The following is a 13,126-nucleotide window of genomic DNA, read 5'->3' on the forward strand; positions in this document are numbered from 1 at the left end:
TGATACTTCAAAATAAAAAGGGGATGAAACCCCTCTTCCCAAAGAAAATAATGTTATGGCTTTATATGCCTTTCCTGATGTTCACTTAAAGATTAAGACCTCACTGTATCGAGCTAAAAAGATGGCTAAAAGATAATAAGCAAATTGCTAGCTGGGTTTTGAATAATGCTAATCCTACACTTGGATTAATATTAAATAAATCATTTACTGCCAAAATTTGTTGATCCTGAATATAATGAAACAGAACAAAATATTTAAGTCATATATAATCACTTAAGAGAGGGGTAACTATTTGGGAAATCTGTGTAAGAGTATATGGGAATTTTCTGTACTATTTTGCAGCTTTTTTCTAAGTGTAAAAGTATTTCAAAATGAAAAGTCAAAAAATTTTAAAAATCAGATTAAAAAATTAAAAAAGGGTGAAGTACTCCAACACTCTGACAGCTGAATAGTTTTGGTCTGCAGAATGCTGCAATTTTAAGCAGAGAATACACAAAAGTTCCTTCCTAAGAACTGCTTAAGAAATTAGATACATTACATTGGAGATAACCTGGAGACAGGTATTTGGAGTTGGGCCTCCTTGTGAAGGCAAGCTGGCCTGCGCCTGTGGAGAGCTGACCGCCTGCGGAGAGCTGGCGCAGCAAAGATGATGCAACAAAGGGAGACAAGCGGACACAGAAGAATGTGCAGCGAATGGACACAGAGAGCAGATAGCAAGCAAGCCATGGGGGTAGGGGGCTGGGGATAAATAAAATAAACCTGGTAAAAAAAAAACTTTGGGGGGAGGAGGCGATATGGGAACTGTACTTTCTGCATGATTTTTCTGTAAACCTACACATTCTCTAAAAAAACAAAACAAAACAAAACCTTCTGTGTATTCTAACAGAAAACAGCAGCAACTTCTTGAGGCTGTTCTGTGTGCTTTTCTCAATATGTAAAATTTGTGGATCACATAGAACAAAAAGTAACTGGAAGCCATAACATCCAGGAGGCTAACTGCTGACACTTTGATGTTCCTGTAAATATGCCTTCTTATTTTTCCCACAAAATTCTGTGAATTTCCTATGGCAAAGACTGCTAGTCATAGACCCCAGTATCTATTCTCATATCTTGTCCCTTAATGACAGAACCCTCAATTTTTAGCCAGGCACGTGACTAAAATAAGGACTACATTCTTTAGTGTGGAACAGTGATATGTAAGAAAAAGCAATATGTGCAATTTCTAGAAAATACCTTTAAAGGGGAAGGGTGTTTTCTTCTTTGCCCTTTTCTTCCACATGCTAAATGGAAAGTAGAAATGATGGCTGGAGGCTGGCAAGCCTAACAGGATCCTGAGGCAGAATGCTAAGGTTGACTGCTGTAAACTGTTTTATTTTCTCACAACGCTTGCTTCCATTGCCTCTCTGTCCTTGTTGTGGTTACACAAGTCCCACTGACTTTGGGCATGCTCTCATTTATTTGGACAATGAAATGTTAAGATACGTGACCTAATCAGAAGTTTTAAATATTTTGTGTGATTTGGCTTTCCTGCTTGCTCTGCCATCTGCCTTGAGAAAAACATGGCCCATGTAGCTGCTGGTGCCATGATGAGGAGCCACATGGAATAGTTCTGAACCCAATTTACAGCATGGACCCAAGCCAACCCAGGTTATCCCAGCCAAGCCTAGCAGACTCGTAACAGATCCACAGTCCTGTGAGTGAAAAATAAGTGTTTGTTATTTTAAGCCACTGAGTTTTAGGACTATTTGTTATGTAGCACTTCTGTAACAGCAGCTGACTGTTGGAATCACAATGATCAATGAGCTACTATCTTAGCCCTGGGCTACCTATCTTTGAAATTTCTTTTACCTGAAAAAGAAATAAACTCAACTCTTGCTCATGCTGCTATGTTTTTCTGATACTTGCATCCGAATCTAGTCCTAATTCATCATTTACACAATAGCACCAATAGGCATCTCAATGAGCTTTTTGCCACTGGGCTGCCTTAATATCTTACATATATTCATTTTCCTCTGTTATATAACTACCTCAATTCCTTACTCTTCTCCACCTTCCTGTATTCTTAATTCCAGCCACTCATGCTAACCCATGTCATCTCCACTTTTGTCTGTGTTATGATGTTCAAACTACATGGGTCTTACCTCTGCATACTCCACTAAGATCTTAGTAGGTGGAGCAGTTTGATATTATGGATGAATTCCAAAAAGAAATACTGAATTATGTTTGTCAACTGGTCTTTTCCTCTGGGCATATTAGAGTGTATCGATTCAGAGGTTTTACTTTTACTTGATTAATGATTAAGGCTTTGATTGGGCCATGTCATTAAGATGTTGAGTCCCTGCCTGCTTGGTGGGTGCAGACTCACAGAGAAACTGCACTGCAGAGAAGGGAGGTTGGAGTTTTGAGCTGGAGCCTGGGAAGTGAACACAAAGGAATAGAGACTGCTTCTTAGACATGACAGAAACCCCAGGGAGAAAGACAGAGCCATTCACTTGATAGTCCACAGCTGGCCTTGTGGAGCGAGCACAGCAGCTGAGCCCACAGAGAAACAGAGCCCTGGGAAGAGAGGAACCAAGAAGCCTGAACTCTTGGCAGATGTCGGCAGCCATCCTGCCGCAAAACGTGGCCATAGACTTTGGTGAGGGAAGTAACTTACGCTTTATGGTCTCATGACTGTAAGCTCCTACCCCACATAAATACCCTTTATAAAAACCAACTGATTTCTGATATTTTGCATCAGCACCCCTTTGGTTGACTAATACAGTAGGCAATCACAACAGAAAACAAAAGTACTGACCCAAACATAATGTTTTCGTCAGGCAGGTGGATGCTATGCTTATGGGGACTTAGGAATAAATCTTTTATATGGATATTATCATTTAATAAAATTGGTTGAAACCTGGCTAACAAAACACTGTTTCTTTTAAGCATCTACTATGATATGCAAGTTTTGTTAAAAGAATCCTAGACTAAATGCTACCTAAACCAGGATTTTATTCACAGGACAAATGAAATTTAGGACTTTGGTGTAAGAGGATTTTATATATCTGTCATATGCTTAGGCAGGTAAAATGTCTTTTTATTTCTTGATTAGTAACACAGACTGACTGATTTTGACTGTCCCTTCAAATATCAGAATCCCTAAATTATTTTTTCCACTAGTAAAAACTTATATATATTTTAGCTCTATACACAGTGATATTCAGATAAAATTAATGAGTTAGTCAACAATTACATCTAGATAAACAACTGTGTTATGATTTTAAGCCACCAGACTACTACTACTAATTACAGCAGAGTGTATTAGCATTTTAATATCCTGATTTTAAAAACCCTAAAAGTCAGGGGCCCGCCTCCATATTTTATTATATTTACATAATAAGGAAAAGCTCTTACAGAAATATAATTAAATGCCATACTCCCCTTTTGGTATTCTCACTTTCATCTCCTCTCCTCTTTCTAACACATTTGGAGGTGTGTGTGTGCGTGTGTGTGTGTGTGTGTGTGTGTGTGTGTGGTGGGTGGTAGTGATCTGTAAAGGACAGATTGTGGCTTTCACGTGTTTGCAGGCATATAGGAAGCCAGGAGTCTCTCATGATTCTTCTCAATTAAAATGAAAAAGCAACAATAAAACTTAGTGGTTCCATGTTGTATCTGACAGATATTTTAATCTGACTGATCAATTAATCCTATGTCTTACTCACTTAGCCCTGTAATCAGAAATTGCACAAAAATTATACATTATTCCCTTTTTTCTTTTCCATATAGCAATTCACATACACTTACTTGGCCCCTGAATTCATGGGAATATGGCAAATGGAAAGCATGTTGTTTATTTTATGCTGTTAATTTTGTGTTTAAATATCTTGCTCACTAGAGGCATGATAGGTCCAAATTAGACCCCAAAAGCAAAAGGGAATGAGAGATTACCAAAAGAAAAGGCAGTATAGCATAGTGATTCAGAGTGTAGATTTTAGAGACATAATTAGTGTGATTTCGCTCTACTACTAACTAGCTTAAATGTCTTTGGGCATGATACTTAACTTTTCAGAACTTCACTTTCCACAGTTAGGGGTAAAGGTTTAGGATCATATATGTAAAGTGTTTCATTGGTGCCTGGCATTTAGTAAGCATTCCTTAAATACTATTCTTACTATTCCCAGAACCTTCCCTCACAGGACTTGCTTTATTCTGGTTCCTCAAGTGGGATCCTGCTCATTTGACCCCATACCTCACAGCCAGGGGAAAAGGAGGCATGCTACTGAGACTACTCACAAGAGGAAAGTAGCCGTAAACTCAAAGAAGCCCATTCTGCAGGGTCTCAAGCCTCCCTGCTTTCAGTTAGCTGATGCTATTTCTTGTGCTCTCAGCCTTTGTAAAGTCTAATTCTTGAGAAAGAATCAAGAATCAACAGAACTCAGCTTCTTAGAGCTACGATTTTAATGTTTTACCTTGGAAGCCAGCATATTACCTGGTTGCTTTTGCCGTGGTTTTGGTAAATTGGTCACACATGTATGAGGGCACATAAGGATATTGCAAGGATGCAGAGATCCCTCCAGAAAGAGCTGTTTTGTCTGAGATATATGGATCCCGCCTAGTGGAGTTTTTGGTAATGTATTGGCAGGCACCAGAGCAAGACAATAAACCCCCACTTGGTGAATGCTATCGATTGCCTAGAAAAAGAAAAAGAAAAATATTATGAGATTAATTTTACTAGACTTGACATCCTCCTGACATGACCCATTATTTTACTCTAGGATTTTCCTTTTTCTATCCATTCTACGTCAAGAATCTGGTAGGTCTCATACACGCAAATGTACCTAATCTTTCCTTTCAGATATCAGAGAGATTAAGAGAAGAGTGGTAAAATATAATCTGCAAACTTCAACATTTTCTATCTTAAGTGATAATGTCAAACATTTAGAAATTTGTTTTGGTTCTTTTAATCTTTTAGCTGTCCAACACAGTCCAATTAAACAAATACAATGCATTTTAAGAAAAATTTTTTTATTTTTAGATTTTATTTCTCTCCTCTTCCCCCCCACTGTCTGCTCTCTGTGTCCATTCGCTGTGTGTTCTTGTGTGTCCGCTTGCATTCTTGTCAGTGGCACTGGGAATCTGTGTCTCTTTTTTTTTGTTGGGTCATCCTGCTGCGTCAGCTCTCTGTGTGTGCGGTGCCACTCCTGGGCAGGCTGCGCTTTTTTTGCGTGGGGCACTCCTACGCGGGGGATACCCCTGCATGGCAGGGCACTCCTTGCATGCATCAGCACTGCGCATGGCACAGCTCATCACATGGGTCAGGGGGCCTTGGGTACCACCCTGGACATCCTAGACGGTAGGTGGACGCTCTATCAGGAGAGCCACAACTGCTTCCCTGCAATGTATTTTTGTTACGAATATAAAAGAAGCTCTCTAAATGGTCCCACCACTTAAGTGATTCACCATGTTACCACGCTTCCCCTCTACAAAGCATCCACCAGGGTGAGTACCAGAGCACACTGGATGCCAAAGGCCACAAGATGTGCTCAGGTATGCTGAAGAAGAGTTAGTCGTACTTGTTTCTACACCTGTTTATGCCAATTGTTCTTGTTATTGGGTTTACATAATTTTATTAAATATTACCTCGACTGATAAAATAGGAGTGCAAAAAATGAGAGTGATGATTTGGGAAGACTCATTAAAGATGAGTTCCTAAAAACTACTCTTGATAGGTATGAACAAATTGATTCAAGAAGGGAAGGATTATGCCTTTAAGTCACTTTTTAAATACCTACCATCATGGTCCCAATTTAAAGGAAGTGAAGCCAGAAATAAAACAATGCATATGAATGTAATCTACAGAACTGGACTGGGAACTCAAATTGGTATACTCATATTCACAGAAAAGGGCCTACTCTATATCAAAAGACCACAAAATAAATGTACATTTGTAAGTGTTGTGTTCATTTTTCTTTTAGGAGGTACTGGGGATTGAACCCAGGACCTTGTATGTGGGAGGCAAGTACTCAATCACTAAGCTACATCTGTTCCCCAAGGATTATGTTTTCTGTTGTTGTTTGTTTTTTAAGGAGGTACTGGGGATTTTAACCGAGGCCCTTGTACATGGGAAGCAGGCGCTCAAACCATGAGCTCCATCTGCTCCCCAAATGTAATTTGTTTGTTTGTTTTTAGGAGATGCTGGGGATTGAACCCAGGACCTCGTACCTGGGAAGAAGGCGCTCGACCATCTGAGCTACTCCAGCTCCATGTGTCAAAATTTAATACTGAAAGCGTTCAACCACTGGGCTACATGCACTCCCCTACCACCTTTTAAAATTAGCTGGTCAACTATTAGTACCAGTTGCAAACAAATACGTTGGGGAATTTCAGCTATACTCAGTTTCTTGTAATAGGAAGTCATGTGATTGACCACAAGATTCTACCACAATGACCCAAAGTAGTCCATTCTGAATGAAATAAACAGGGTTTGTTTTTTTTTTGTCTGTTTGAAAATATGAACAGTAAGAGAAATATTCTCTTTGTAGGTCAGAATCTTATCCATCATTCAAAGGTTACTGTATCTTAATAGATTCTCTTTTCTCTAATTTCTATTAAAAATAGCTTATACCACACAACCACACACCATCAGGATAGGAAGAAACCTTAACAGTCATCTTGCCCTGTCACTCATCTCATGCCTGTATTATTTCTACAACATTGCTACTACTGGCAGTTTATAAACCCCAAGGTCCCAAGATGAGAAGTTACTGACATTGTAACACCTTCAAGGACAGGTAAGTTGTTAGGGCAGGGACAATGGCCTTTCTTTCTTTGGACCATCCATCTAGCTAACAAGTATTTACTTAGCCTTCTATGACTGTGGACTAGCATAGTTATCAGGCTCTGGGGATATCAGTAAAGAAAAGTGACAAAGTCTTTGCCTCTGTGAGGCTTATATTATAATGAATGTAAAAAACCATTAATAAATATAAACATACTTATATGGTGATAAATACTGAATAGAAAAATAAGAGTGAGGGGACAAAGAGTGAACGAGGATGCTATTTAAGGCAGAGTGGGCCGCTCATCTCCTTACTGGAGGTTATGGTTATGACTGTTCTTTTTGATGCTAATAACAATTACCATCAGCATTTACTGAGTGCAGGCACTATACACTTCAAATAATTATCTCATTTAATCCTTCCAATAGCTCTGTAAGATAGAAAATTTTATTCCCACTGAAAAGGTTAGGAAATAAACTCAGTGAGGCTAAGTAACTTGTCTAAGGGTACATATCTGGTAAGGGCTGGAATTCAAAGTCAGATCACCATGATTCTAAATGAAGAGTAGGCTCTTTCATCGTTTTAGTCTGTTTCACCAATAGAAGCATATTCTCTATACTGTGCCCAGATCTCCTCCTCCTTTATAGAGTCTCCTCCAACTACACAGTAAAGGACCTTCAGAAAAAAAACATCTTACACTTTTACACTCTAGTCACCACTTGCTGGCATGTAGTAAGACTGTTAACTGCTGATGAATGAACTGATTACTATTAAAGACGTCCCACAGATGGACAGTTAAGACTTTTATGGATAGTAGACACTCAGGCATAAAAAAGGTGGAAGAATTTCTTCAGGTAAGTCAATTTAATTATTCTTTGCAACAAGAGCAGAAAAACACTATGTGGTCTGCAAGTAGAAATAGATTTAATTATCTGATTTGTCAACAGTGCCCAGAATATTTGAGCAAAGACTGGCAAGAAAAAAATAAGATAGCATAACTGGCCCATCAAATAAAAATGCTAAGATTATTGGAGAGGATGAGCAGTAGTTGCTGCTACCTCTGGCAACAAAGTCAACCCACCCATTCACACAACCCAAGGCATGCTCACCTGCAGTACACGGCTCATCCACTGAAAACTATCTTCCTCAGAAGCATCAGGTCTTTGTTCCGCAACCACCACAATGCGCTCGTCATAAAATACAGACACAGAAAATACAGCAATTCTAAGAGAGACAGATCAAACACATCAGGACTATTCCTAGTCACAACTTGTCCTACTTCTCTGCTTAACTGGAATTAAAGGGAGGGGGTGTCCCCACCATACTACCCAGAAATTAGTAGTTTAGAAAATACCATGATCATTACCATCCAAATGAGGACTCGTTCACTGAAACATCATGCATTAAGCACCAGTCGTGAATATTGGGGACAAGGCAGTAAAGAGGTCAAAGTCTCTGTGTTTGTCGAGCATTTACAAGTTAGAGAGACAGAACAAACAAGTAAGTATACGATAATGTCATGGTGGAATATGCACTGGGAGTAAAACTAAGGCAGGGCCAGGGGGGTGGAGCGGTGTGCAAGGTGGCAGACTCTTTCAGGCAGGGTGGTTAGGGAGCGCCTCCCTGAGGAGCGGACACTGGAGCAGAGACCTGAATGAAGTGAGGAAGCGAGCCATGCGAAGATCTGGAGGAAGAGGTTTCCGGGCAGAAGGAACGGAAAGCGAAAAGGTTCTGAGGTAGGAACGAGCTTGGCAGGTTTGAGGAACAGCAAGAAGGCCAGTGTGCCTGGAGCAAAGTGGTGGAGCAGAGAGCGTAAGGAGAGGTCAGACGCAGGCAAGGACGGATCTCGGAGAACCTGGCTGGCCAAGGGAAGGAGGATGGATTTTGTTCTGAGGTCTCCGCTCGAACATCCCCTTACTAGGGAGGCATTCCTGGACCACCCTGTATAAAGTAGCAAGCCACGCTCCCATCCTAGACGTGCTTTCTTCCATGTAGCACTCATCGCCATCTCACCAGTTATCTACGTCCCTATTTATCTGGTCACCGCCTGTTTCTCCCCATTGAGAATGTGAGTTTCACAAGAGAAAAGACTTGGCCTGTTCTGTTCACAGCCACATCCTAAGCATCTAGAATAGTGGTGCATAGGGACACCTAGTAGGTATCTGTTGAATGGAAACTATGAAAGAAACCACAGGAGTGTTGAACATGCCAACTTGCCTGTTTCCCTCCCTCCCACACGTTTTCACTGAATACCCATCATATGCCAGGCAGAGTGCTGAGGACTGAGGACACAATTGGAATAAAAAACAGACATGATCTAAATTCCCATGGAGTTTGCATCTCATAGAGAGCCACACAATTTACAAAAACAACAGCAGCAACAAAAACCTCCACAGTTCAAGAACTGGTTTCTTTTTTGGCTTCACTAGTTTTTCTTCTTTTAAAAAACTAAGGGGACACCATGGCTGCTGAGGATATTTCTCCATGACTGTATGCCTGAATAGGACATTAATGACTCAAACACACAGCAGATATCTCTTCTGGAATTAACATACAAGGAAAAAATGGATATCTAATTGACTTTGGAATTAGCACTTACGTGCTAAGTCAATATTTTGTGTTGGAATGGTATAATTTAGTTAGAAATGAGAAATATTTCTTAGTTGTAAAATCCTACAGAATAGCATCTATTTCAATTAGTCTGAATGGTACTGGTTTTGCAGCGAAGGCATGTACATAGTTAAATGTTTTAGAATTTTTCTCAGTCCGTAGGAGTCAACCAACCGTAATAATTAAAAGCTGAAATATAGGATAAGTTACAAATTAGGGGTTTAATCCTCTCAGTTACAGCGGAAGAACCAGGTTTTTAAAGATATATATTCAAAGTGACTTGGAAAGAGTGTTCAGAACACAACTCAAACCATCCTGTAAAGACATGTTTAGAACTCGTTACAAGTACTGGCATTTGAACTCTGTACAACTCACCTTCCTCTATAAACTGTCTTTATTGATTCAACAGCCAATCCAGTGGCAACGATGTCATCAGCGTTATGTCTTCGACCACTAACCATTAGTAATCCGTCCATCTTTCCAACCACGAACACCAAACTACCCTGAAAGGTAACAATGATTTACTGAGCAACGTAGGAGAGTTTACTTCCTGCCTTGAAATAAATTTCATCAAAAATATAAGAAAACAATATCAAATTTTTTGGATTCAAAGATAGCTAGTGTTTCATTTCAACAACTCTGAAATGAGGATGCAGCATATAAACATGAGATCTGAAAGTATATAAGGGAATTCATTTATAATTTACTCTTAGGGAGGAACTTTATAAGAAAGCAACTAAGGATCTCACACAAGCACAGTTTATTCTCCCAACCAAGATCAAGTTCAATTTCTGTACCTATTCAGGGGAGGGAGGCAGAAGAGAAAAATGTTAATCATTCAGTATGGGAATTAGGAAAAAATTCAAAGTTTTAATATAAGAAAGACTGTTTCAGATGTAAAAAAAGAGTAATGCTGTTTCCATCTGGCTGGATTAGAAATAAGGTAAATATTAAGGAAAAGTCTAAGGAACACTGCAGGAGCCTCTTTTCAAGTAAGATAACAAAGCATCAAGAAACCACGCTGTCAAAGCCCTAAAAACATCACTGTATAAATGCTTGTCAGAAATCTCTCCAAACCCATTTGCATTAAATTAACTTCTTCCATTCATTCAGAATTCCTAAGTTTCTTGGACCTTTTACATGTTTTCAATTATCTAGTAGTTACCTCTATATGAATGTCATTCACTGATTTATTAGCACAATGTAGTGTCATATACTGACTAGGTGTGGCAGTTTATATTATTTATGAATGCCAAAAACAGAGATTATGTTTGTAAACTGGTTTGTTCCTTTGGCTGTGATAACCTTTTGATTGTATTAGATCCAGTTCAGACATCTGATTAAATTATGTTAAGATTAGGGCTTTGATTCAACTACTTAAGAATGCGACTCAGTGTTGAGTACCAGTCTCCTTGATGGGCTGATAAAACAGACTGTAAAACGAAGTAGATACACAGGGGAAGAGAGACGGTTCATCAGACACAGCAGAGCCCCAGGATGAGAGATAAGCCTGAGAGTCTACAGCTGACCTTGTGAAGAGACCAGAACAGCTGAGTCAGGAAAGAAATGAGCCCCTGGGAGAGAGAGAGTCTTATGCCAGCCTACAGCTGAGATAGGAAGAAGCTGGGGCCACGGAGCCTTAAGAGAACAGAGGGAAGGCTGATCCCTGCATACATGGCCCACCATCTTGCTTAACATGTGGCAAATGACTTTGGGTGAGAAAATACCTCTTACAATACCTTGAATTAGATTCCTAAGGGTCTTGTGACTATAAGCTTCTACCCCAAATAAATACCCTTTATAAGAGCCAATAGAGTTCTGGTACTTTGCATCATCAGCTCTTCTGGCTGCCTAATACACTAGGTTAAGTAAAAATAAACTCTATTCTCCAGAAGCTACTGATCCATCCCAGAAAACAGTCATTTCCAACATAGTCTGAAAAATACTATTTATGGCAGAAGTCAGTAAAGAGAATGAGTCAGTCACTGATGGTTCCCCAATATCTACTCTCCTTTTCTTTAATAGAATTTTCAGCTGGGCACAAGTCTGCTCAAAGTAAAGACCACATTCAGCCTCCCTTGCAGCTAGGTGTGGCCATATGACTAGTTCTGACCAATGAGCTAGAAGAGGAAGTGTTGCGTGGCAGTTTCAGGGGTAGCGGGACTGTGCCCTTTCCTCTGTCTTGTTTCTTGGAATGCAGATGGGATGGCGGAGCTCTACTCTGGACCAAAACGGTAGTAGCATGATGAGCTAAAAATAACTGGGTCTTCGAGAATTTTCTTGGTGCTGAGTGAAGAAGTTAAGAGAGTTTATGTGGATTACTATTTTTAGAAGAGTGATTCTCCTAGGGGTATGCTCTTGCTCCTGTACTGTCAATGGTCAGGAAGAAATAAAATACAATTAGACCTTTTCTTATATTATTTAAGCTGTTAAGAGGAGAAAGAGAGGGCAGGAGTTAATTAGAGATGGAGAGAGGGATATGGGCTTACCTATATCAATGATTGCTTAAGACTTACAAAATAAAATCCCACCTTCCCAATATGTCGTACAAGCCCTATGACCTGGCTGTCCACCTACCTTGCCGGCTCATCAAGCTGAGAGCTCTTTATGAACAGGCTTAGTGTGTCCTAATCGTCTTTGTGAACCCGGTGTTTATAAATAACCATGCACTGAATAATAAACTGTTTTCATTACAAGTATTTACTATCAGCAATGTTATTTTGTTGATAATTATATGAAAATGCTTCGTATACAACTCATTATGGTTTTTCTTTCTATTGAAAGTAATTTTTCCAGCATTCTTCTCATTATAAAAATATGTTAAATTACAAATTTAAAACAACAAAAGGTAGCCAGAATAAATGAAAAGATAATAGAGATTGGTTGTTTTTTTCTATCTGGTTGTGTCATCGTCCTTCTGGTGCGTCATTTCACTGTGCAGGTCTGGGACAACTTTTTTTTTTTTTTTTTTCTCCAGGAGGTTCCAGGAATCAAACCCGGGTCCTCCATACGGTAAACAGGAGCTCAATTGCTTAAGCCACAGTCGTTTCCCCAAATAAAGTTTTAAAAATAATAATAATGTCGTAGTTTGAAATGGAAAATGAACATGGTTAATGGTGGCAACAAACATCAACTCATTTCACCACATTTTTATAGGAACTGATCTAAATATAAATTAAGTGACCCTGTAACTTTTTAATCAGAATTTTTCGTGTTCTATGAAGTAAAGTCCAAATATTTGTATCAGATATACCAAAATAAATGTGAAAGCATTACTTACTGGCCCTACGAACCCCAGTAATCCTGACCGGATGAAAGGCATGTCCCCAACAGGAGAGCCTACAGAATTCACTGGAATCACCTAAGACAAAAGGAAGAAAAACTTCTTAATTTTTTCTTAAAAAATGTATTTCATTTTTAAAATCATTTTTTATAATATGAGCTTGTTAAAACATTTAACTTACATAAACACAAAATTCAGTAATCCCACTCCCTTAAGAGATAATAAACATTTATAGTTTTTTTTTGTTTATTTTTCTTGGCTTTTAGATAAACACAGTAATATATTAAGAATTCTTTTATCAAAGGGATCATACTACTATTTTGCAACTTGCTTTTTCACACAAAGTATCTTGGATATCCTTTCCAAGTAAGTAGCAACCAGTGTAGCTCATTTTGTACAACAGCTCTGAAATTAACCCACTGCATGGGGGACAGGATAGCACAGGACATGGAGTCTCAGACATAAACTCAAT

At 39.1% G+C, this 13,126-nt stretch overlaps 1 protein-coding gene across 3 annotated transcripts in view; it reads right to left on the minus strand.

Annotated features, from left to right (window-relative positions):
- The window catches only part of DIP2B (disco interacting protein 2 homolog B), a 237,318-nt gene that overhangs the window by 38,049 nt on the left and 186,143 nt on the right, over positions 1-13,126 (minus strand). For all 3 annotated transcript variants that reach the window (XM_004453665.5, XM_004453664.4, XM_023587444.2), the window contains 4 exons: positions 12,652-12,732; positions 9,747-9,874; positions 7,871-7,985; positions 4,472-4,673 (listed from right to left, as the gene is read on the minus strand). In XM_004453665.5, the coding sequence (XP_004453722.1) occupies positions 4,472-4,673; positions 7,871-7,985; positions 9,747-9,874; positions 12,652-12,732 (526 nt within the window). The remainder of the gene's footprint in view (positions 1-4,471; positions 4,674-7,870; positions 7,986-9,746; positions 9,875-12,651; positions 12,733-13,126) is intronic.

This window comes from Dasypus novemcinctus, chromosome 12 (genome assembly GCF_030445035.2).
Source record: "Dasypus novemcinctus isolate mDasNov1 chromosome 12, mDasNov1.1.hap2, whole genome shotgun sequence".
In the NCBI taxonomy this organism is placed as follows: Eukaryota; Metazoa; Chordata; class Mammalia; order Cingulata; family Dasypodidae; genus Dasypus; species Dasypus novemcinctus.